The following is a 25,303-nucleotide window of genomic DNA, read 5'->3' as shown; positions in this document are numbered from 1 at the left end:
TTCAGCTTGAGGTGGTGATCCGTCATCCACACTGATATGTCTGCCAGACATGCAGAGATGCGATTCGCCACCTGGTCATCAGAAGGGGGAAAGGAGAAGATTAATTGGAACTGAGAGAACACACAGGTTACAAATCAAATCACATTTTATTAGTCGCACGCATCAAATACAGACCATACAATGATATATTTGGTGTTTTCTTTGATTCTTTAACCACATATCTTCATGTCTCAGAGGTCAGTAGATATTGTACTGAACCATGCTCTTTAGCCCAAGTCCAGTGGAAATAATGAATTGATTCCTATTTACCAAATATACTGCAAATTATTGTCACAAATGTGAACTTGATACACTAACAGAAATGTATATTTGATCAAGCAACGTAGATGTACTCTATTTCTAACACTGTATAAAGTCCACTGTAATAACAGAGAAAATACATTGGGTTTATTGGTCAGTGTTTGTTTATGTGGAGGGAGGGGTTGGAGCTGAAGTTTCAGCATCTCCTGGGTGTGTTCACCTGGTCAGCAGAAAGGAGGAGAGAAACTCTATAAACTCACCTCTCTTTCCCGGTCTCCCCATCTCACAACCAAACTCTGGGGAGGGAAGAGGACAGCTAACTGGGTAGGTGTGACATAATTTCAAGCTACATAAAACATCTTGGATCAATTGAAAACATCAAATTATTTTGCACTCTGTCCTTTTCTTTTAAGAGATACTCACATAACCTTTTGTAACTTTTTCGTACAGTATCTCCTTTAAATTATTTGAATGGAGCTCTTTGCTCTTTGTTTAATATTCTGACTAGAGGTAAAATCTAATATTAAAACAAAAGTTTCTCTGTATATTATGCATATCATAGACATATCAATTACCTCGACTTGGATTCTAAATGTATTTGCTACTTTCAAAGTACGTGTTCGGTTAATCGAAGTGTATACCATGTCAATCAATCAATCAAATATATTTATAAAGTCTGTACTTATCCGCCGATGTCACAAAGTGCTGTACAGAAACACAGCCTAAAACCCCAAACAGCAAGCAGTACTTGCAAATGGTGGTCCTGTTGTAATCACATAGCTGACACAACAATAACAATCACACAAGAAAACAAATGCAGATGTATAAGTGGAGTCGTGATGGTGAACTTCACCATTTTAGATGTTCCGCCTGCAGACAGTGGGAGCTACTGCTGCAGAGCAGAGATCTCTAGAGGGTTAAATAGTCCTTTAGAATTCTACAGTCTGGGCGTAGTGAAAGGTATGTGTTGCACTTCATACTACTGGCTGTCAATAGATTTTGTTCAGTGCAGATGCCACCATACAGTAGGAAGGAACATGAAGGGTTGATCGGCTTGTGTGTATTGTGAGGTGAACAAGCCAAAACTCTTTTCATGGTCAATGCTGTCTGTTCCTGAATCCTAACATTTTGTGTATGTATTGAATGTTTGAGCACACCTACCACTTCCATCAAAAAGGCGAAAGTCAACAAAGTCGGTACTGTTGGTAATGTTGTTTTGACTAGTGATTTGATGAGTGACTAGTGATGCTTTATCCTGTGTCCCTTCTGACGGTCTGTGTGGTGAAATACTTCCATTATCTGGGGAACAATATTGAGAATCAGCCAATCGCAACCCAAAATGCAAGTCGGTGCAGGCAGGAATGCACCAATAACGACAAGTGCCAGTACTTTACATTTAACTGGAATGAGAGAGAAATTTGGAAGGAGGTTGTGTTAATTTCTCCATGGCCTTGACACTCTGTTCTGTTGCTTTCATCAATTAAATCTACATCTCTATATTACTCTGCTATCAAACAGTATGTGTTGCCTATATTTTATAATCAATAGTGGAAGATGAAGATGGTCATGTTTGCCAGTCAACACAACAAGCAGTCTGATAAGCATTTCCTCTGTATTTCCAACAGTCACCTACTCAGCCAAGAAGTACAGCCTCGTCCCTGAGAAGAAAAACTGGACCGAGGCACAAGAATACTGCAGACAACACTACACAAACCTGTCCATCATACACACAGAAGAGGATTGGAAGAGTCAATTCAAGAGTCATTTAAAATGGTGATGTGTGGATTGGGCTCCATAGAGATAAACCTGATCCAGATGAAGAGTGGAGGTGGTCTGATGGGGAGGAGTTGATGTTCTTAAACTGGGATGCTGACTTTGGCACTGTGCCGTTTCAGTTTGTTCTCGTTTTCAACAACAGTTGTGTGACACCTCATTACCCTACATGTGTCAATACGGTATGGGCTCTCTCTATCTCTAAAACCACTATTGTTTCCACTTCAAATCACTGGATGTCGACCTCAAAATATCCCCTATTATTGACTTCCTGTATATGTTTTATTATTAACTGTCTCATGAAATCTGATAAATCACTTTTCACCTTTCTTCCCATAAGTTTGTCATGACAATGGAACAACAAAGAAGATGTATAAGCTGATAACCGAACCAAAGAACTAGACGGAGGCTGTGAAAGACTGCAACTATCAACAAGGAGAACCAGCCAGTATCTGTAACCAGAAAGAGCAGGATGCCTTTGATCAGGTGACTAAAGGGATCACCTGGATTGGATTAAAGAGTGAGAACAACACATGGAATTGGTCCAGTGGGGAACCATTTCAGAAATGGGACAATCCAATGTGTTTGGGCGGTGGAAACTGTGTAAAGCTGAACTATTACAGAAAATAGACAGCAGAAAATTGTTCTAAGTCATTCTCTGTGCTATGGGGGTAAATTGAACCCTGTGAGAGTGTTATCAAACTCGTGTTGACAGTTAATCATAATTTATGATTAGTTTGTATAGATCCTCCCAAATAAAACAAATGTAAATGTTTTATATAGAGTACATTGTTTTAATATCATTGATCAACATGACAGAAAACAGGCACTTATTTGCATGTGTTCTTTTTGATTTTGACAGGTGAATGTCTAAGTAACACCTCTGGGGATGTGGCCAATCCTGCTACACCTGATACCACCACCTCTACTTCAACTGGATCTCCCTCTGCCAAGATGTCCACCTCACCACCTACCACTGCTAATGGACAGTCCACCACCTCAACACCTACCACGACTAATGGACAGTCCACCACCTCACCACCTACCACTGCTAATGGACAGTCCACCACCTCAACACCTACCACTACTAATGGACAGTCCACCACCTCACCACCTACCACTGCTAATGGACAGTCCACCACCTGCTAATGGACAGTCCACCACCACCACCTAATGGACAGTCCACCACCTCACCACCTACCACTACTAATGGACAGTCCACCACCTCACCATGGACAGTCCACCACCACTGCTAATGGACAGTCCACCACCTCACCACCTACCACTACTAATGGACAGTCCACCACCTCACCACCTACCACTGCTAATGGACAGTCCACCACCTCACCAACTACCACTGCTAATGGACAGTCCACCACCACCTACCACTACTAATGGACAGTCCACCACCTCACCACTAATGGACAGTCCACCACCTGCTAATGGACAGTCCTACCACCACCTACCACTGCTAATGGACAGTCCACCACCTCACCACCTACCACTGCTAATGGACAGTCCACCACCTACCACCCACTACTAATGGACAGTCCACCACCTCACCACCTTCCACTGCTAATGGACAGTCCACCACCTCACCACTTACCACTACTAATGGACAGTCCACCACCTCACCACCTACCACTGCTAATGGACAGTCCACCACCTCACCAACTACCACTGCTAATGGACAGTCCACCACCTCAACACCTACCACTACTAATGGACAGTCCACCACCTCACCACCTACCACTGCTAATGGACAGTCCACCACCTCACCACTTACCACTGCTAATGGACAGTCCACCACCTCACCACCTACCACTACTAATGGACAGTCCACCACCTCACCACCTACCATTGCTAATGGACAGTCCACCACCTCACCACCTGCCACTGCTAATGGACAGTCCACCACCTCACCACCTACCACTACTAATGGCCAGTCTACCACCTCACCACCTACCATTGCTAATGGACAGTCCACCACCTCACCACCTACCATTGCTAATGGACAGTCCACCACCTCACCACCTGCCACTGCTAATGGACAGTCCACCACCTCACCACCTACCATTGCTAATGGACAGTCCACCACCTCACCACCTGCCACTGCTAATGGACAGTCCACCACCTCACCACCTACCACTACTAATGGCCAGTCTACCACCTCACCACCTACCATTGCTAATGGACAGTCCACCACCTCACCACCTACCATTGCTAATGGACAGTCCACCACCTCACCACCTACCACGACTAATGGACAGTCCACCACCTCACCACCTGCCACTACTAATGGACAGTCCACCACCTCACCACCTACCACTACTATTGGACAGTCCACCACACCACCAACCTCAACGTCCAGTGGACAACTGACCTCATTAGGTCCCACCTCCCCAGACAGGAAGCCCACATCCTCCCCCAGTATTACAACTTCTCCACTCCATCTTGGTGAGTGTCAAACATGGAACTACATTCTGCACAAAGGTGTACAAATGACAGTTGTTGGACATTTAATTGAAGATAAGACCTTGAGCGTATTCAGTGGTGGAAAAAGTACCCAATTGTCATACTTGAGTAAGAGTAAAGATACCTTTAAAAGAAAATGACTCAAGTTAAAGTGAAAGTCACACAGTAATATACTACTTGAGTAAAAGTCTAAAATTATTTGGTTCTAAATATACTTAAGTATCAAAAGTAAATGTTATTGTTAAAATACACAAGTATAAAATGTAAAAGTATGAATCATTTCAAATTCCTTATATTTTCATATATTTTTAAATTACGGATAGTCAGGGGTACACTCCAACACTCATTTACAAATGAAGCATGTGTGTTTAGTGAGTCTGCCAGATCAGAACCAGTAGGGATGACCATAGATGTTCTCTTGATAATTTGACAATTTTCCTGTCCTGCAAAGCATTCAAAATGTAACAAGTACTTATAGGTGTCAGGGAGAATGTCGGGAGTGAAATGTACTTTTCTTTTGGAATGTGGTGAAGTAAATAGTAAGTAATGTACAGATACCCAACAAAAGTACTACTTTCAAGTAGTTTTTATTTAGGTACTTTATACCACTGTGTGTATTTGTCGTTTTGTGTTTACGAATTTGCATTAACATGGGTGCTATTTTCATGTGTGTTTGTGTCTTGTCCATGCAGATTACCTGCACTACTTCAACGAGTCCAAGAGCTGGATAAATGCCCTGAAGTTCTGTAAAAGTTGTGGCTCAGAGTCCAACCTGGTGCACATCACCAACCAGACCGTGCAGGCTGACTTGACCCAGCTCCTGGCCAACTTGGAGCTGTCATGTGGGGGGTGTGGATTGGTCTGGAGCGGTCCATCTTTGAGTGGAGTCCCCCCTGGCTGTGAACCAGTGGGATATGTTGATAAGGTGGTGAAGTACAGAGAGTGGCACAACTGCCTCCCTCTCAACCCAATCAATTACCACTGTGGTAAGATGGTCTGGGTTGGTAACAGAGAACTGAAGTGGCTGGATGCTTCCTGTCATCAGGAATTAACCTTCATCTGTCAAGGTGCATTGCTCAACTTTGGATCTCCTATTATGTGGTTTGTTCCGTGGGGTGGAACATTCAGAAAGTTACAGATTGAAAAATATTACACAGAAGTGTCATGGTTTAATGCGGAATAGAGATGTATTGTCTTGACTCTCATGTCAGCTCTATGCAATGTATGATTTTATGTAATGCTCTGATTATACCTCCCCATTGAAAAAGGCTCAACATACATCCCAGACATCCACTCTCTACAGCTGGCTACTATCTGAATTGCTCTTTTCTCCATTTAACTCCCTCCCCTTTACACAGTCTAGACTCACTCTACTAGTAATAGTTCTTAGAATGAGCCAAAGATAATGACAAGGCCTGGGCATATAAGATATTGTACATTGATGTCCTCTCGTCCAACAGATCTCCACTAGAGGGCTCTCCATGGCAGCCTGGACAGTCTGCAGACAGACACCACACTGATCTGCCAGAGAGACTACCACACTCATGGTCTGGAAGGAACCTGCATTTCAAATAATTAATAATAATAATTATTAAAATGATTGATATTATTACTGTGAGGGATTTCCTCCTCTTCTTCCGAAGAGGAGAGGCGAAAAGGATCAGAGGACCAATATGCGGCGTGGTAAGTGTCTATGGTTCTTTTTAATACGTAAATGTACACATGAACAACTGACTACAAAAAACAAGAAATGTGAAAACCCTAAACAGCCCTATCTGGTGCAGACACAGAGACAGGAACAGTCACACACCATAGAATGCCCACTCTGATCACACCCTGACCAAACAAAACATAGAAACATACAAAGCAAACTATGGTCAGGGTGTGACAGTACCCCCCAAGGTGCGCACTCCAGCCGCAAAACCTGAACCTATTGGGGAGGGTCTGGGTGGGCATCTGTCTGTGGTGGCGGCTCTGGTGCTGGATGTGGCCCCCACTTCACCATAGTCTTAGTCCGCCACCTTGTCCGCTTCCTTGGCCTCCTAACTACGGCCACCCTACTACATGACCCCACTGGACAGAGGGGCAGCTCGGGACAGAGGGGAAGCTGCTCGGGTCAGAGGGGCAGCTGCTCTGGGCAGAGGGGGTCTGGCGCCTCTGGGCAGAGGGGGTCTGGCGCCTCTGGGCAGAGGGGGTCTGGCGCCTCTGGGCAGAGGGAGTCTGGCGCCTCTGGGCAGAGGGAGTCTGGCGCCTCTGGGCTGACTGGCCGCATCTGGCTGACTGGCGGCACTGGCGGCCCCTGGCTGACTGGCGGCCCCTGGCTGACTGGCGGCACTGGCGGCCCCTGGCTGACTGGCGGCACTGGCGGCCTCTTGCAGACTGGCGGCACTGCCGGCTCCTTGCAGACTGGCGGCACTGGCGGCGCTGGGCAGACGGGTGGCTCAGGCGGCGCCGGGCAGACGGGTGGCTCAGGCGGGCAGAGGGGGTCTGGCGCCTCTGGGCAGAGGGGGTCTGGCGCCTCTGGGCAGAGGGAGTCTGGCGCCTCTGGGCAGAGGGGGTCTGGCGCCTCTGGGCAGAGGGGGTCTGGCGCCTCTGGGCAGAGGGGGTCTGGCGCCTCTGGGCTGACTGGCAGCATCTGGCTGACTGGCGGCACTGGCGGCACCTGGCGGCACTGGCGGCCTCTTGCAGACTGGCGGCATGCCGGCTCCTTGCAGACTGGCGGCACTGACGGCTCCTTGCAGACTGGCGGCACTACCGGCTCCTTGAAGACTGGCGGCACTGCCGGCTCCTTGCAGACTGGCGGCACTGCCGGCTCCTTGCAGACTGGCGGCGCTGGGTAGATGGGTGGCTCAGGTGGCGCTGGGCAGACGGGTGGCTCAGGCGGTGCCGGGCAGACGGGTGGCTCAGGCGGCACTGGGCAGACTGACGACTCTGATGGCGCTGGGCAGACGGGAAGCTCCAGCAACGCTGGAGAGGAGGAAGGCTCCGGCAGCGCTGGACAGGCGGGAGACTCCGGCAGCGCTGGAGAGGAGGAAGGCTCTGGCAGCGCTGGAGAGGAGGAAGGCTCCGGCAGCGCTGGAGAGGTGGGAGCACCCGCAAGGATGAGCCGGAGAGACAGCATGGTGCGGGGGGCTGCCACTGGAGGGCTGGTGCGTGGAAGTGGTGACGGATAGACCGGACCGTGCAGGCGCATTGGAGCTCTTGAGCACCAAGCCTGCCCAACCTTACCCGGTTGAATGGTCCCGGTCGCCCTGCCAGTGCGGCGAGGTGGAATAGCCCGCACTGGGCTATGCAGGCGAACCGGGGACACCATGCGCAAGGCTGATGCCATGTAAGCCGGCCCAAGGAGACGCACTGGAGACCAGATACATAGAGCCGGCTTCATTGCACTTGGCTCGATGCCCACCATACGCGGAGCTGGAATGTATCGCGCCGGGCTATGCACCCGCACTGGGGACACCGTGCGCTTCACAGCATAACACGGTGCCTGCCCGGTCTCTCTAGCCCCCTGGTAACCACAGGAAGTTGACGCAGGTCTCCTACCTGGCTTCACCATACTTCCTGTGAGCCACCCCCAATAACTTTTTGGGGCTGACTCTCGGGCTTCTTCCAAAGAGGAGAGGCGAAAAGGATCAGAGGACCAATATGCGGCGTGGTAAGTGTCCTTATGTCCTTTTTCTGTTGTGTGTTAGTTAGCACCAGTGTTAGGCTGTTTCGGTTTTGTCAGGACCCGGTTACGAACCTGGGTCTCCGGAGTGAGAAACAGTCACTTAACCAACTGAGCCACGAACAGTCAGCAGAACCCAGAAGATGAGGCAGACACAGCAGTACTTAAGACGGTGTATTTAATAAAGTAAAAAGGAGAAGTCCTTAAATACAAAAATGGCAAATCCAAAAGGTGGTAGGAATAGCACAAAAAAGCCTCAAGAGACACTCAAAAACAAAAACAGAATTCCACAAGAGCATCCACCGGAATCGACAAGAAAACACAGAACACTAGGGCTGGGTGCTAACATACAAACACAGAGCACAGAACTGAGGGAAACTAAGGGTTTAAATACAATCAGGGGAAACGAGGTACAGGTGCAAATAATAATGGGGAACAAGGGAAAAAACATAAGGTCAAAAAGCACAATGGGGGCATCTAGTGACCAAAACCCGGAACAACCCTGGCCAAATCCTGACAGAATCCCCCCCCCTAGGAACGGCTCCTGACGTTCCTACCAGCTCTCTCAGGGTGGAGGGCCCTGAACTGACGAATGAGGTCAGGATCCAGGATGTCTTTGGCAGGAACCCAGGAGCGCTCCTCGGGACCGTAGCCTTCCCAGTCCACCAGATACTGCCAGGACCGCTGCACCCGGCGGGAATCCAGTATCCGATGGACGGTATAAGCCGGCTGGCCTCCAATGACACGAGGCGGAGGGGAGGTCTGTCTGCCGGGACAAGGGGAGAAAAAACAACAGGTTTTAACAATGAAATGTGAAATGTGGGATTAATCTTAAGGGATCTGGGTAAGTGTAGGCGATAAGAAACTGGGTTAACTCTCCTGGCAACCTTGAAGGGACCGATGTATTTTTGGGACAGCTTGCGAGACTCCACCCCTAGAGGTAAGTTTCTTGTGGAGAGCCAGACTCTCTGGCCGTGGCGCAGGGTAGGCCCGGGACGGCGACGTCTGTTGGCTTGTTGTTGGTACCTCTGTGAGGAACGCATAAGATTAAGACGGGTCTTCCTCCACATAAGCCGACAGCGTCTGACGAACTTCAAGGCTGAAGGCACTCTGACTTCTGCCTCCTGGTCCGGGAACAATGGAGGAGCATAGCCAAACTGACACTCGTGCGGGGACATACCAGTGGAGGAGGAGCGCAAGGTGTTGTGCGCGTATTCGGCCCAAACAATAAAGGATGACCATGTGGACGGGTTGTCACGAGTCATACATCGGAGGGTGGTTTCCAGCTCTTGATTCATCCTCTCTGTTTGGCCGTTGGATTCCGGATGGTACCCTGAAGATAGACTGGCAGAAGCCCCCATGAGTTGGCAGAAGGCCTTCCAAAACCGTGAGGCGAACTGGGGACATCTGTCAGAAACCATATCTTGAGGAATGCCGAAGACTCGGAACACATGATTAATTACCAACTCAGCCTTTTCCTTGGCAGAAGGTAACTTAGTCAGAGGGACGAACCTGGCCGCCTTTGAAAACCTGTCGATTATGACTAGGATAGTAGTATTGCCATGGGATGGAGCAAGTCCAGTAATAAAGTCCAATGAGATATGGGACCAGGGTCTGTGGGGAACAGGTAAAGGGTGAAGGAGTCCTTGAGGGCGGAGGTGAGAAGATTTGCCCTGGCAGCACACGGGACAGGCATTGACAAAAGTGGCAACGTCTTCTCTTATGGTAGGCCACCAGAACTTACGCTGGATGAACTCCAAGGTGCGACCTACGCCCGGATGACAGGTGAGGCGAGAGGAGTGCCCCCACAGAAGGACCTGAGTCCTCACTGCCTTGGGGACAAACAACCGATTGGCAGGACCTCCTTTCGGGTCCGGTTCGCTAGCTTGAGCACGTCTCACGGTATCCTCAACTTGCCACGAGATCGGAGCCACAATCTTAGCAGCAGGAAGGACAGGCATGTCCGTGTCATCTCGAATGGCAGGAGCGTAGACTCGGGACAGGGCATCCGGTTTGAGATTCTTCGACCCGGGCCGATAGGTGAGGATAAACTGGAATCGATTGAAGAAAAGAGACCATCTAGCTTGTCTAGAGTTCAACCGTTCGCCTGCTGGATATACTCCAGATTTTTGTGGTCCGTAAGCACTTGAAACGGGTGAGAAGCCCCTCGAGCCAGTGTCTCCATTCCTTCAATGCCATCTTAACCGCTAGGAGTTCACGATCCCCCACATCGTAGGTCTTCTCAGTCGGGGTAAGCCGGTGTGAGAAGAAAGCGCACGGATGAAGCTTCTTGTCTTCACCCCTCTGAGACAGGACAGCTCCAACACCAACCTCTGATGCGTCTACCTCCACCACAAATGGTTCATCCGTAGTCGGTAGTATCAGGATGGGAGCAGAGAGAACGCGCTGCTTGAGTCCTTGGAAGGCCGTCTCAGCTTCTCTTCCCCACAAAAACCTTGCATTGCCACCCTTGGTTAAAGCTGAGAGAGGGGCTGCCACCAAGCTGAAGTTCTTGATGAACTTGCGGTAAAAGTTTGAAGCCCAGGAAACGCTGAACTTCCTTAACGGATTTGGGGGTGGGCCAATCCGCTACCGCCCCTACCTTCCTGGGGTCCATTTGGACTCGACCGGGTTCCACTACAAATCCCAGGAATTGTACTCGGGATGAATGGAATTCACATTTTTCCGGCTTAACGTACAGATGGCTGTCCAGGAGGCGTTTGAGTACTTGTCTGACATGCTTAGTGTGTTCTTGAAGGGAGCTCGAAAAGATGAGGATGTCATCCAAGTAAACGAACACAAAAATGTTAAGCATATCCCTAAGCACATCGTTTATGAGCGCTTGGAACACCGCTGGGGCGTTGGTCAGGCCGAAGGGCATCACCAAGTATTCATAGTGACCAGTAGGCGTGTTGAAAGCGGTCTTCCACTCGTCACCAGGTCTGATCCGCACAAGATGGTATGCGTTCCGCAGGTCAAGCTTAGTGAAAACAACTGCTTCCTGGAGCAGCTCGAAGGCTGTGGCCATAAGGGGTAGCGGGTAACGGTTACGGACGGTTATGGCATTGAGTTCCCGGTAGTCGATGCAAGGACGTAATCCACCGTCTTTCTTGGCCACAAAGAAAAACCCTGCTCCCGCCGGGGAGGTGGATGGACGCATGAGGCCTGCTTCCAGAGCGTCCTTGATGTAGGTATCCATAGCAGCTCGTTCGGGTGGAGATAGGGAAAAGATCCGACCCCTGGGGGCAAGTGCCCGGAAACAGGTCGATGGGGCAATCGTAAGGTCTATGGGGTGGTAGCATGGTGGCCCTCTGTTTGCTAAACACCAGTTTGAGGTCATGGTAACACTCGGGAACTCGGGTCAGGTCGATGGATTCTAAAGACTCGGGAGTAGAACTCGGGAATTCTGGAAAATACAAGTAGCTTGGCACGTAGGACCCCACTGCTTGATAGTGCCCACAGACCAGTCGATGTGAGGGTTATGGCTGTGAAGCCAGGGGTATCCAAGGACGAGAGGGAACTCGGAACAGGAGATCAAATGAAAGTTCATCAATTCCTGGTGTTGTGAAACTGAAAGTCGCAAGGAGGTAGTGACATGAGTGACAAGTCCAGATCCCAAAGGGCTTCCATCCAATGTAGTGACCCTCATGGGTTCACTTAGAGGTTCAGAGGGAACGCCATTCTCCTTCGCCCAGACACCATCCATGAAGTTACCTGCGGCTCCAGAGTCTACCAAGGCTTGAAGGTGAAGCTTGTGGTTGTCCCAGGAGAGGGTGACTGGAATGAGCAGACGGGAGTTGGACGGATGGGAGGAGGTTATGTTTCCCGTTACAGTTCCCCCGGTCTGTACGGGACAGAGCGTTTCCCTGGAGCCCGGGACACGTGGAACGGAAATGGCCCGGTTTGCCGCAATATAGACAGCGTCGCTCCCTCATCCGGCGGTCTCTCTCAGCCTGGGAGATGCGTCCAATCTGCATGGGTTCCGATGGAGCCAGCGAGGATAAAGGTGGGGACTCGGAGCTGGGACTGATAGGGGCTAGAGGTCTACGGTTGAGTTCTCTCTCTCTCAGACGCTGGTCAATGCGTGAGGCCAACTTGATCAGGGACTCGAGATTGTCCGGTGGTTCCCGAGTGGCCAGTTCATCTTGGATAGTGTCGGAAAGGCCTTTCAGAAAGCACACCGTGAGCGCCTCGTTGTTCCAGCCACTTGCTGCTGCCACCGTGCGGAACTGGATGGCATAGTCCGTCACGCTGCGCCAACCTTGGTGGAGAGTCAGGAGCTGTTTGGCTGAGTCAGAACCACTGCTTGGGCCTTGAAACACTCGTTTGAATTCCTCAGCAAAGGCAGAGTAGCTGGCACAGCAGGAACTATGGGCATCCCACACAGCAGTAGCCCAGGCCAGGGCTTTTTCCGACAGCAGGGTGATGATATAAGCGATCTTAGACCGGTCGGTGGGAAACGACGAGGGTTGTAGCTCAAAGGAGAGAGAACATTGGGTGAGAAACCCTTTACAAGCACTTGGATCACCTGAGAACCGTTGGGGAGGTGGAAGACGAGGTTCAGCCAGGGGGTTAACTGCCATGGGTACGTGAATCTGAGGTACTGGGACGGGAACTGTTGCCGGGGTAAGACGATCAGATATTTGCTTAATGGAAGTCAGCATCTCCGACAGAAGATGAGAATGTCTAGCCATTAAGGCCTCTTGCTGAACCAGGGCGGCTTCGTGGCGTTGGACAGTCTCCTGGTGGTGGGACAGCATGGCAAAAAGGTCCTGGGAACTGGCTGACTCTGGGTTCATTTTTGGCTCTGTGTTTCTGTCAGGACCCGGTTACGAACCTGGGTCTCCGGAGTGAGAAACAGTCACTTAACCAACTGAGCCACGAATAGTCAGCAGAACCCAGAAGATGAGGCAGACACAGCAGTACTTAAGACGGTGTATTTAATAAAGTAAAAAGGAGAAGTCCTTAAATACAAAAATGGCAAATCCAAAAGGTGGTAGGAATAGCACAAAAAAGCCTCAAGAGACACTTAAAAACAAAAACAGAATTCCACAAGAGCATCCACCGGAATCGACAAGAAAACACAGAACACTAGGGCTGGGTGCTAACATACAAACACAGAGCACAGAACTGAGGGAAACTAAGGGTTTAAATACAATCAGGGGAAACGAGGTACAGGTGCAAATAATAATGGGGAACAAGGGAAAAAACATAAGGTCAAAAAGCACAATGGGGGCATCTAGTGACCAAAACCCGGAACAACCCTGGCCAAATCCTGACAGGTTTTCTAATTACGTTTATTGTTTTTATATTTGATTCGTGTTCACTTTGTTTTCATTAAACATGGATCAAATAGCCAAGCCGCATTTTGGTCTGACTCTCCTTTGCCTACAGAAAACCGTGACAATTACTACATTTACTTATTATCATCTCTATTACATTATATTACTTAATGATATTACTTAATGATACTGTACTTACACATAAGCATTGTTATTTGACCTATAATTTACTGTAATACTTTGATTGTAAAGAAAGGAAAAGTAAAAGTTATTAACTGAAAATATAGTGATTTGTACTGTTTGGGAACACTATTTAGTTAGAATGTAGTTATTGTTATTTTGTATTTCCTTTCATCTCTGTTCTGAATAAACAACCATTTAGAGTTTGATCAGTGTGGAATTTCATTCTTCATAGAAAGTGCATTGAGTGATGAATCAAAAGCAATTAAAATGGTCATAATGTAACCTTATTATTTGAGAGGTATTAAGTGGTGTCTCGTCTAAATCGACTTGCTCAATATTTTCAGCAGGACTGAAAGAGTCCATCTCAACAGTCAGCAACAATGAAACTGACATCATGGAAAACTATTTTTGACCTAATACTGCCATTAGATTTTCATGGGGGTGAGATGTCTGTGACATCTGTAATGTTGACACACTATTTCACTGATAGGCTGTATATATGCAACACTGCTCTCTAAACCATAAGCTCAAATCTATTTTTCCCAGGTGCAGCCCCTGACCTCTTCTTTAGCCAGCAGTCCTTGGACGAGTCCTTCAGTGACACCTGAGCAGTCAACCCATGTGAATGTATGCTTATATACTTTATACTTAATGCTTTAGTGTAAATCAATCTAATATTGTATTATTGAGCACAGACAATCAGCCTCAACTGGGTGGTAGTAACTGCGACTCTCTGACCCGTAAGGGAGGAGTGTTCAGAGACGGCTCTCTGAAGAGATCGTTCCTTTGCATTGGAAGTAAGACAATCATATTTTTTTTATTTTACATATATATTTTCTATGACGAGATAGAAATAGAGTATGATAGTAGGGAAGTTACACAGAGGTTGCATCAAAGTGCACTAGGGCAGAATCAAACCTACGACACCAAAGGCGTGTTCCAGAGACTGTGGCATTACCACTAGACCAGACAGTCCACAAGACTGGTATCTTATTGGGGTTATTGGGGTTTATATCTGTAAGACAGGTGCAGGGATGGCATTTTAGCACCAATAGGGTTCTACTTTAACAAGCACTGTCAGATGCAGGACACAGAGAGGCATTCATGTAGACTACACCACTGTCAGATGCAGATCTCTCAACACTCTCACTAAGGACTAATGCAAGTGTGTGTTCATGTGGTTTATCTTATGAGATAATATTTCCATAGTGTTAAACAGAGTCTTGTTACTACATAGTTCCAAAGTAATTTACAGCCTACAACAGGACATAGAAAGAAAAGTTACTTATTTATTGTCCCTCCAGAAAGGAGAATGAAGTAGACCATTGTAAGGATGTCTCTGAAATCTAAACACAGGAGCTGACCTCAATGACCCAGTGGTAAAGGAACAGATGTAGGAGCAGGTACAGTCGTCCTACATCTCCCACATCAGAAATCAATGTCATCCTCACTCATTTCACTATTCTCACATGATCTCAAGTTTCTATTCCTATTGGTCATATTAATAAACTCTGATGCTTGATAAAAACGATGAGTACTGCAGGCTTTATCTGGTTTGATCACATCTCATAGATCAGAAAGGAGTTTGCTGAAAACGGGAACCTCATCCAAAATGACCCTCCTTATGTTTAGTCTGTTGTTCAGAGTCCACTGTGCAGTGTGCTGTTTTGCATCCCATTGAAACTATGGAAATGAAGTATGGTGTTCATTAACTAATTCCTGTGAGTCAGTGTGGGTCTGGATGAAGACGACCAGCTATGATGATGCAGCAGGAGAGGCATGGATGTTCGAAAAAAATCACATGACATGTTATATACCTTAGAATACATAATACAATGCTATTTAAGTTATATGAAGCAAATACTTTAAACATTCCAATGAGTTACTATTGTAACATGAAATTCTAATCTAAATGTTTTGTTGGTGTATGAATGTAATGTAAAATAATGTTTGTTGTACCTAAGGGAAATTAGATTAGTGAAGAGGAATAAATGGACATTCCCGTGAGGGATTTGCATTGAATAATTCTTCATAATGATGTTACACACTCACTTATGGATGTAACTGTTGATATTCTTAAATAAAATACGTTTTAGTGACAACAGTATTCCCATTATTTTCACCCTCCAGCAAGAATGGTGAGATGGTGGCACAAACCTCAGTCATCGGCTTCATCAATAAGTACATCGATGACGTCGTCCCCACAGTGCCCGTGCATTCATATCCCAACCAGAAGCCATGGATTACAGGCAACATCTGCATCAAGCTAAAGGCTAGAGCTGCCACATTCAAGGAGCGGGACACTAATTAGAAATCCCGCTCTGCTCTCAGACTAACCATCAAACAAGCAAAACGTCAATACAAGATTAAGGTTGAATCCTACTACACCGGTTCTGATGCTCGTCGGATATGGCAGGGCTTGAAAACTATTACGGACGACAAAGGGAAACCCAAATGCGAGCTTCCCAGTGACGAGAGCCTACCAGACGAGCTAAATGCATTTTATGTTCGCTTTGAGGCAAGCAACTCTGAAGCATGCATGAGAGCACCAGCTGTTTAGGACAACTGTGTGATGATGCTCTCGGTAGCCGATGTGAGCAAGACCTTTAAAGAAGTTAACATTCACAAAGACGTGGGGCCAGACAGATTACCAGGATGTGTACTCAAAGTATGCGAGGACCAACTGGCAAGGGTCTTCACTGACATTTTCAACCTCTCTCTGACTGAGTCCGCAATACCTACATGTTTCAAGCAGACCACCATAGTCCCTGTGCCCAATGAAGCGAAGGTAATCTGCCTAAATGATTACCGCCCCAGGGCACTCACGTTGGTAGCCATGAAGTGCTTTGAAAGGCTGGTCATGGCTCACATCAACAGCATACTCCCTGATGCCCTAGACCCACTCCAATTTGCATACCGTCCCAACAGATCCACAGTTGACGCAATCTCAATCGCACTCCACACTGCCCTTTCCCACCTGGACAAAAGGAACACCCATGTGAGAATGCTGTTCATTGACACAGCTCAGCATTCAACACCATAATGCCCACAAAGTTTATCACTAAGCTAAGGATCTTGGGACTAAACATCTCCCTCTGCAGATTTGGCATAGGTCCCCAGATCCTCAAAATGTTCTACAGCTGCACCATCGAGAGCATCCTGAACAGTTGCATCACCGCCTGGTATGGCAACTGCTCGGCATCTGACCATAAGCAGCTACAGAGGGTACGGCCCAGTACATCACTGGGGCAAAGCTTCCTGTCATCCAGGACCTATATACAAGGCGGTGTCAGAGGAAAGCCCAAAAAATTATCAAAGACCCCAGTCACCCAAGTCATAGACTGTTTTCCCTGCTACCGCACGGCAAGCGCTACCGGAGCGCCAAGTCTTGGATCAAAAGGCTCCTTAAAACAGCTTCTACCCCCAAGGCAAAAGACTGCTTAACCAAATGGCCACACTATTTAGATAGACATTTTTACAATGCTGCTACACTGTTTATTATCTATGCATCATCACTTCACCCCTACCTTTTATTTTTTATATTTAACTAGGCAAGTCATGTACAAATTACCTCGGCTAACCTGTACCCCCACACATTGACTCGGTACCGGTACCCCCTTTATATAGCCTCGTTATTGCTATATTATTGTGCTACTTTTTAAATTATTTTTTTACTTTAGTTAATTTGGTAAATATTTTCTAACGTTTTCTTGAAGTGCATTGTTGGTTAAAGGGCTTGTGACTAAGCATTTCACGGTAAGGTCTAAACATGTTGTACTCGGCACATGTAACAAATAAAGTTGGATTTGATTTGAAATGACAACAATGTAGAATTATTTGCCCACTTCCAAGTGACAGCCTTCAGGGAACTGTAAGTATCGAGACAGACAGAGACAGTTGTGGGTGTGACAGTATTACAGTATCCATGTTATGAACCTAAGCAACATTTGGACGTTATTTGAATTTTCACTGGTGTCATGGTGTGTTGGGGCAGCTATTACAGTCATAAACACATGGTCATGGATAGCAGGGGAGGGGTGTGGGGTTCTTGCCCTTATTCATGTTGTTGATGGCTGTTGGACAATAATCAACTTCAAAAAAAAGTTATGTAGGCCTAGCAAACATGATTATCCAAATCGACATAGAGACCAAGAAGAAGTGTTCATACCAGGAAATATGGGCTTTTGTAAATACAGAATTACATTGCACTTTGTTTACACAATTGGGGATTAGGCTGCCATAACCCTTCAGGTACCACATAGAAAACAGGACTTTATTTACAATGCATTGGGATGTCGGAAGGTTCCCTGCTTTGCCTGGAACTGGAAGAACTCACTGACGCAGGTTACAATGATATATTTGGTGTTTTCTTTGTTACTTTAACCACATATCTTCATGTCTCATCAATCAGAGGTCAGTGGATATTGTACTGAACCATGCTCTTTAGTGAAGCCCAGGTCCAGCTCCAATAATAATGAATTGATTCCTATTTACCAAATGTACAGCAAATTACTGTCACAAATGTGAACTTGATACACTAACAGAAATGTACATTTGATCAAGCAACGTAGATGTACTCTATTTCTAACACTGTATAAAGTCCACTGTAATAACAGATAAAATACATTGGGTCTATTGGTCAGTGTTTGTTTATGTGGAGGGAGGGGTTGGAGCTGAAGTTTCAGCATCTCCTGGGTGTGTTCACCTGGTCAGCAGAAAGGGAGGAGAGAAACTCTATAAACACACCTCTCTTTCCCCGGTCTCCCCATCTCACAACCAAACTCTGGGGAGGGAAGAAGACAGCTAACTGGGTAGGTGTGACATCATTTCAAGCTGCATTAAACATTTTTATCCTGATCAAAGAAAAGCACAGTGTTTCAATTTAAGAGGTAATAATTCAGATATGTTTGGCATCTTTTATAAAACTTACTGTTTGAAATGATTTGAATGGTGCCCATTGCTTAGTATTCTGTGTATTTTTATGAAGTTGAGACTGACTACACTCTTAAAATGTCAGACATTTGCCCGAAATGCTAGATAGGCCCACTTGGCTAAAAGTGGACCAGCCCATCTAACTTCTTTTTTTTTATGTTGTGGAAAATAATCACTCTCTGTCTAATAATGGGGCCCTCAAGTTAAAAATATTGGGCCAGTTTTGGGACATCAAAGAAAAAAAATGGGCCAGTGTTTCAGAAATGAATACTGGTCCCAGTCCGCCCCTGCACTCTTAGAAAAAAGGGTTCCAAAAGGGTTCTGCAGCTGTCCTCATAGGAGAACCTTTTGAATAACCGTTTTTGTTCATAGAATATTTTCCTCTGTGAAATGGTTCCACATGGAACCCATAAGGCCTTTTCAAAGGGTTCTCCTATGGGAACAGACAAAGAACCCTTTCAGATTCTAGATAAATTTTTTTTAAGTGTAGAAGTCAAATCTAATGTTTGATAACGGTGTGAGTAAAAACATATCTTATGCATATCAAAGAAATTGTGGAAATCAGTAGATTTAGAGAGACGAGACACTTTTAAATCTCATCACATTTACCTCAAATTAGACTATATTTTTTACTTCTTTCAAAGTGCATGTTTGGTTAATCAAAGTTTATTACATGTAGTGTTTCCTTAGAGTAACTGCAATGCAACTTTGGCAGTCAAATCACCTTATGATCATTTTGTTTAACTGGAAAGGTACAACACTGCCTATTAACTCTCAGAAGGAAATTGTGCACATTAGTTCAGACTTCAACACGAATGAACGAAGACAGACAATTCTTTCTTAATTATTTTCTTCTACATTAAATATTTCAAAACAGGTCTGGATAAATGATTGTGTTTTAATTAACATGTGTTCACATCAACAATGCTTCTCTTGAGTTGCAATATAAGGGTTGGGAGCATTAAACCACAATCTCTTCACAGTGGTCATGATAAAGCCAGTACCTCTACTCCTGCTACTGGGTAAGAGATCAGATGGGATGAATATTCCTCTTTTGTTATTATAGACCAACCTGCTATGACTTATCTAGTTGACCATGTATTCAAAGTAGTTGGGTAGTGGAACCTGTCAACATCTATTTATGTACAATGAGCTTCAGTTTAACCAACATTTAAGATGACATCTACAGAATTCTCTCCTTGAGTTGACACATTCATATTTTAGTACAGTGATTATGAAGTTGAAATTCTAGCCCTAATGTTGACGTCGGTGTCACAATATAAACAGAGAAAGAGATTGACCATCCCAAAAATAACACCTTTCTGATGTGACATTTATCCCCACAGCAGCCATGTCCTCACCAGTGTTTGGGACTGAGGTATCGGTACTAGAGGGAACCTCTGTTACCCTTGTCTGCACATACCTAGGGGATAAAAAGCTTGAAACATGCTGGGACAGAACTTGTGGAACTTTTCAGTGTACTGATCCCATAATGGAAGATCAATCCAAATATAACATTAACGCTGAAGTTGGAACAGTGAATCTCACCATTTTAAAGCTACAGCCGACAGACCGTGGGAGCTACTGCTGCAGAGTCTATGTCCCTGGATCTGGATGGTTCAATGATCTTAAACAATTCTACAGCCTGAAGGTAGTCAAAGGTAAGTGTTGCTCACTTCAGACTATGGGTTAACAATGGGTTTTGCTCAGTGCCGATGTCACCTTACAGTAGGAAGGAACAAGAAGGTTTAAAGTCTTCATCTCCATGTATGAATGTTGTATTAGTGCATCACTATTGTGTATCAGTTTGTTCTCTCGCTAACTGTTAGAGGAATTAAATTCCTATATGTTTTAATACCCAATTAAATTAATACACTCAGCCCATTTCTAAGGATTTGTAAGAAACTTATTTGCATAAAATGGGCGGAGACCAGTCTCAAAATCAAGCACCAGCGTTTATTCTCGAGAGTACTGAACATGATACAATTTACAACAAGTTATAAACTGAAAATGACGTCATTAGGTTTCGAACTGTCCCATCCCTCCTCCACTCCGGTACAATGGCAGTATAGTTCTAAAGCTTTCCTACATCGTCTCCCACCAAATTAGATAATTTATGACCAAGCCAAGGTCTTCCTGTGTAGATAAGCATTCTAGCCAGTCTAACAATAAGTTCATTCGTTTCTACCAAGGAACAGACAGTCATTGTTCTAATTCTTGATTATAATTACACACATTATATTCAGTACAAGGATTAAAAGAAAATTCATACATCTATACAGTAACATAATAGTATTCTGATTAGTCAGTCCTGATTGAAATGTATACATAATTAGTCATTATTGATTAAAAAAAATCCCTTAACACGAACAAAGTCTGCACTACTGGTAATATCCTTTTGCTGCCTAGTTCATCTTTATACTGTGTCCCTTTCTGATGGTCTGTGTGGTGAAATACAGTATGTCTTGGTTACAGGTTGTGTGAGGGACCTACTGGACGAAGTCCATTTTCTAGAGAACAATATTGCGAATCAGCCATTTACAACCGAAAATGCAAGTCAGTGCAGGCAGGAATGCACCAAAAATGACACATGCCAGTACTTCACATTTGTTGATGAAAACGCAGGAATAATAGTTCACAGGTACATGCTCAAAAATTATATATTTGTTATGCTTGGGCAAATAAAGGCAGCAATATCATTTTTGAATCAGCACCATTCTGATAACTACTACCACATTTTTGTGATATTTATCCCACAGAAACAAATGTTTCCTGAAGGCCTCAACTGGTCATACGCCTGAAATTACAATACAGCACCTCCAACATGCAACCTCAGGCTACTCTCTGAGAAACTGCAGTGGGAAAGGTGAGTACATACAATGACATGACTTGGTTCGTCATTTGTTTTGGCCATTGAATATCTAGCCAATATCTAATAATCACAGAGGTAGACTTTGTTAATAGACCCTCTTAAACAGGATAACATTGACATGGATATCAAACTCTGTCATGTTGTGTTTCTGTTGATTCCATCATCTCTGTTGAAGGTGTAACTTATTGAACGTCATCAATCAAGCATCAGAGCTCTTTGAAGAGAGCTGTTTCAGACCAATGATGTGTAAACTCTATAGAATACTATCACTACTATGTATTCACTTTTAGTCATTAATGCACAGGACACGTCCATATTCATAAAACAAATTGGTTGGAGGTTTGAATGAGTTTGCAAATGTATGAATTTGCCTCTGTCATGTATTTTTTACTCTGCTATCAAACATTATGTGTTGCCTATATTTTATAATCAATAGTGGAAGATGAAGATGGTCACATTTGCCAGTCAACACAACAAGCAGTCTGATAAGCATTTCCTCTGTATTTCCAAAAGTCACCTACTCAGTCAAGAAGTACAGCCTCGTCCCTGAGAAGAAAAACTGGACCGAAGCACAAGAATACTGTAGACAACACTACACAAACCTGTCCATCATACACACAGAAGAGGATTGGAAGGCAATTCAATTCTCTTTGGGTGATTTCAGTGGTGATGTGTGGATTGGGCTCCATAGGTCTGGTCCAACTGAAAAGTGGAAGTGGTCTGATGGAGAGGACTTCATGTTCTTTAACTGGGAAAAAAGTTATGGTATCCACACTGAGGGTCATGACTGTGTCTTGTCTATTTCATCTCATTGGCAACCAGTGACTTGTGCAGCTCAAAGACAGTATATGTGTCACCGAGGTGAGGACTGACTAACTCACTCACTGTCTCTTTCTTTGAATGGAAAATCCAACTTGTCATTTAACAAATGGGACTGATTGATTGTACAACACCTACTCTAATACGGTATTCTTCATCTAATCAGATCTCAAGCACCTTATTAATTAGGTTATCACCTGTAACTTCCAAGTTAATTTCTTATTGTGCGAAGTCATTAACTGTCTCATCAGATGTGTCACTTTTCACCTTCCCTCCTGTAAGTTCGTCATGGTAATGGAACAACAGAGAAGGTGTATGAGCTGATGCCTCGGGCAACGATGTGGCAGGATGCTGTGACAGACTGCAGGACAATAAAAGGCAGAGAACTGGCGAGTATCTGTAACCAGAAAGAACAGGAAGCCTTTGATGAGTTGACTACAGTGGCCACCTGGATTGGACTTAAGCACAACAAACTATGGGAATGGTCAAACAGAGAACCATTTCAGGAAAGCGAACCTACCTGGGTAGGTGGAAACTGTCAACAGCTGAACTCAGACAGAAAATGTACTCCAAAAGATTGCTCTAATCAAAGTGCTTTCTTTTGCTATGGAGGTGAGTTCAACATTGTAAGAGCGTTTTCAACCTTTTCAAACAGTCAGTGATATGACTAAGTTGTATATAATCTCCACAAAGAAAATCCTAGTTTACTAGAAGTATTGTTTTTGTATCAATTATAAAAATTACAGGAAACTTCAAATGTACTTAAATGTATATGTATTCTACTTCATTGTGACAGACGAACGTCCACTTAACACCACTGGGGATACGACCACTCCTGTTACCCCTGAAACCACCAGCCCTACTTCAACTGGACCTCCCTCTATCAAGACGTCCACCACAACAACTAACACTTTACTACCTACTACTATTAATGGACAGTCCAATACCTCACCACCTACCACCACTAATGGACAGTCCACCACCTCACCAACTACCACTACTATTGGACAGTCCACAACCACACCAACTACCACTACTATTGGACAGTCCACCACCTCAACTTCCAGTGGACAACTGACCTCATTAGGTCCCACCTCCCCAGACAGGAAGTCCACATCCTCCCCCAGTAGTACAACTTCTCCACTCCATCCTGGTGAGTGTCAGACATGAAGCTACATTCTGTACCAATCTGCACAAATGTGTACAAGTGACAGTTGTTGGGCTTTTAATGACAGACAAGTCCGTGAGAGAATTTGTGGTTTTGTGTTAGTGCACTTCCATTAACATTTGTGCAATTTCATGTTTGTTCCTTGTCCATGCAGATTACCTGCACTACTTCAACGAGTCCAAGAGCTGGATCAATGCCCTGGAGTTCTGTAAAAGTCGTGGCTCCAACCTGGTGCACATCACCAACCAGACTGTACAGGCTGACGTGACCCAGCTCCTGGCCAATGTGGAGCTGCCATGTGGGGGGGTGTGGATTGGTCTGGAGCGGTCCATCTTTGAGTGGAGCGCCCCCTGGCTGTGGACCAGTGGTGATGTTGATAAGTTGGTGAAGAACAGAGAGTGGCACAGCTGCTTCCCCCTCAATCCCATGAATTACCACTGTGGTAAGATGGTCCGGGTTGACAACAGAGAACTGAAGTGGCTGGATGCTTCCTGTCATCAGGAATTACCCTTCATCTGTCAAGGTGCATTGCTCAACTTTGGAACTCCTATTTTGGGGCTTGTTCAGTGGGGTGGAACATTCAGAACTTTACATATAGACAATTATTACTTAGAAGTGTCATGGTTTACTGCAGAATAGAGATTTACTGTCTCGACTCATGTCAGATTTATGCATTGAATTACGTTATGCAATGCTCTGATAATACCTCCCTAAAAGGCTCAACATACATCCCAGACACAACCTCTCTACAGCTGGCTACTATCTGAATTGCTCTTTACTCCCTTTAACTCTCTCCTTTTTACAGTCTCGACTCACTCTATTAGTAATACTCTTTAGAATGAGCCAAAACATAATGGCAAGGCCTGGTCATATAAGATACTGTACATTGATGTCCTCTAATCCTGTGTATGATGTTTCAACAGATCTCCACTAGAGGGCTCTCCATGGCAGCCTGGACAGTCTGCAGACAGACACCACACTGATCTGCCAGAGAGACTACCACACTCATGGTCTGGAAGGAACCTGCATTTCAATTCATTATATTATTACACTACGATTATTAATATTATTACTGCATTAACTTATTATTATAATCTCTATTACATGATATTGCTTAATGATACTCCACTTACATATACAAAATTATAAGCATTGTTATTTGACCTGTAATGTACTGTAATTGTAACGGCGTTCGTCTGTTGAAGGAGAAGCGGACCAAAATGCAGCGTGGTATTTTTTAGACATGTTTAATGACGAATGAAAAAACACGAACAATACAAAAACAACAAACGGAACGTGAAAACCTATACAGCCTATCTGGTGACTACAAACACAGAGACAGGAACAATCACCCACGAAATACTCAAAGAATATGGCTGCTTAAATATGGTTCCCAATCAGAGACAACGATAATCACCTGACTCTGATTGAGAACCGCCTCAGGCAGCCATAGACTATGCTAGACACCCCCAAGACAAAACACACCACAAAAAACCCATGTCACACCCTGGCCTGACCAAATAAATGCAGACAAACACAATATACTTCGACCAGGGCGTGAGAGTAATACTTTAACTGTTTAAAAACAGAGTAAAGAAAGGTCAAATAAAAGTTAAACTGAAAATATAGTATAACTCCTGTGTGACCTGTACTGTTTGAGAACGTGATTTAGTTAGAATGTAATTGTTATTTTTGTACTTTCTGCATAAACAACCATTTAGAGTTTGATCAGTGTGGAATTTCATTCTTCATAGAAAGTGCATTGAGTGATGAATCAAAAGCTATTAAAATGGTCATAATGTAACCTTATTATTTGAGAGGTATTAAGTGGT

General features: G+C 45.0%; 1 protein-coding gene across 2 annotated transcripts; it reads left to right on the top strand.

Moving 5' to 3' along the window:
• The first annotated feature begins 590 nt into the window (after positions 1 to 590).
• On the top strand, positions 591 to 25,199 carry LOC135515867 (C-type mannose receptor 2-like). 2 transcript variants are annotated; one of them, XM_064939664.1, is made up of 10 exons: positions 591 to 624; positions 19,596 to 19,634; positions 19,959 to 20,273; positions 21,088 to 21,253; positions 21,372 to 21,478; positions 21,998 to 22,345; positions 22,586 to 22,915; positions 23,100 to 23,456; positions 23,626 to 23,994; positions 24,395 to 25,199. In XM_064939664.1, exons 2-10 carry the CDS (start codon positions 19,601 to 19,603, stop codon positions 24,403 to 24,405), a joined length of 2,037 nt encoding a protein of 678 aa, XP_064795736.1. In that variant the 5' UTR covers positions 591 to 624; positions 19,596 to 19,600; the 3' UTR covers positions 24,406 to 25,199. The 2 variants fall into 2 exon arrangements, with proteins under 2 accessions (XP_064795736.1, XP_064795737.1); XM_064939665.1 differs by lacking the exon at positions 591 to 624 and adding an exon at positions 18,462 to 18,491.
• Positions 25,200 to 25,303: the final 104 nt, after the last annotated feature.

The sequence above is a fragment of the Oncorhynchus masou genome, chromosome 27, assembly GCF_036934945.1.
Source record: "Oncorhynchus masou masou isolate Uvic2021 chromosome 27, UVic_Omas_1.1, whole genome shotgun sequence".
Classification (NCBI taxonomy): domain Eukaryota; kingdom Metazoa; phylum Chordata; class Actinopteri; order Salmoniformes; family Salmonidae; genus Oncorhynchus; species Oncorhynchus masou.
The sequence above is the reverse complement of the archived record's forward strand: the minus strand, read 5'-3'. Positions and strand labels throughout refer to the sequence as shown.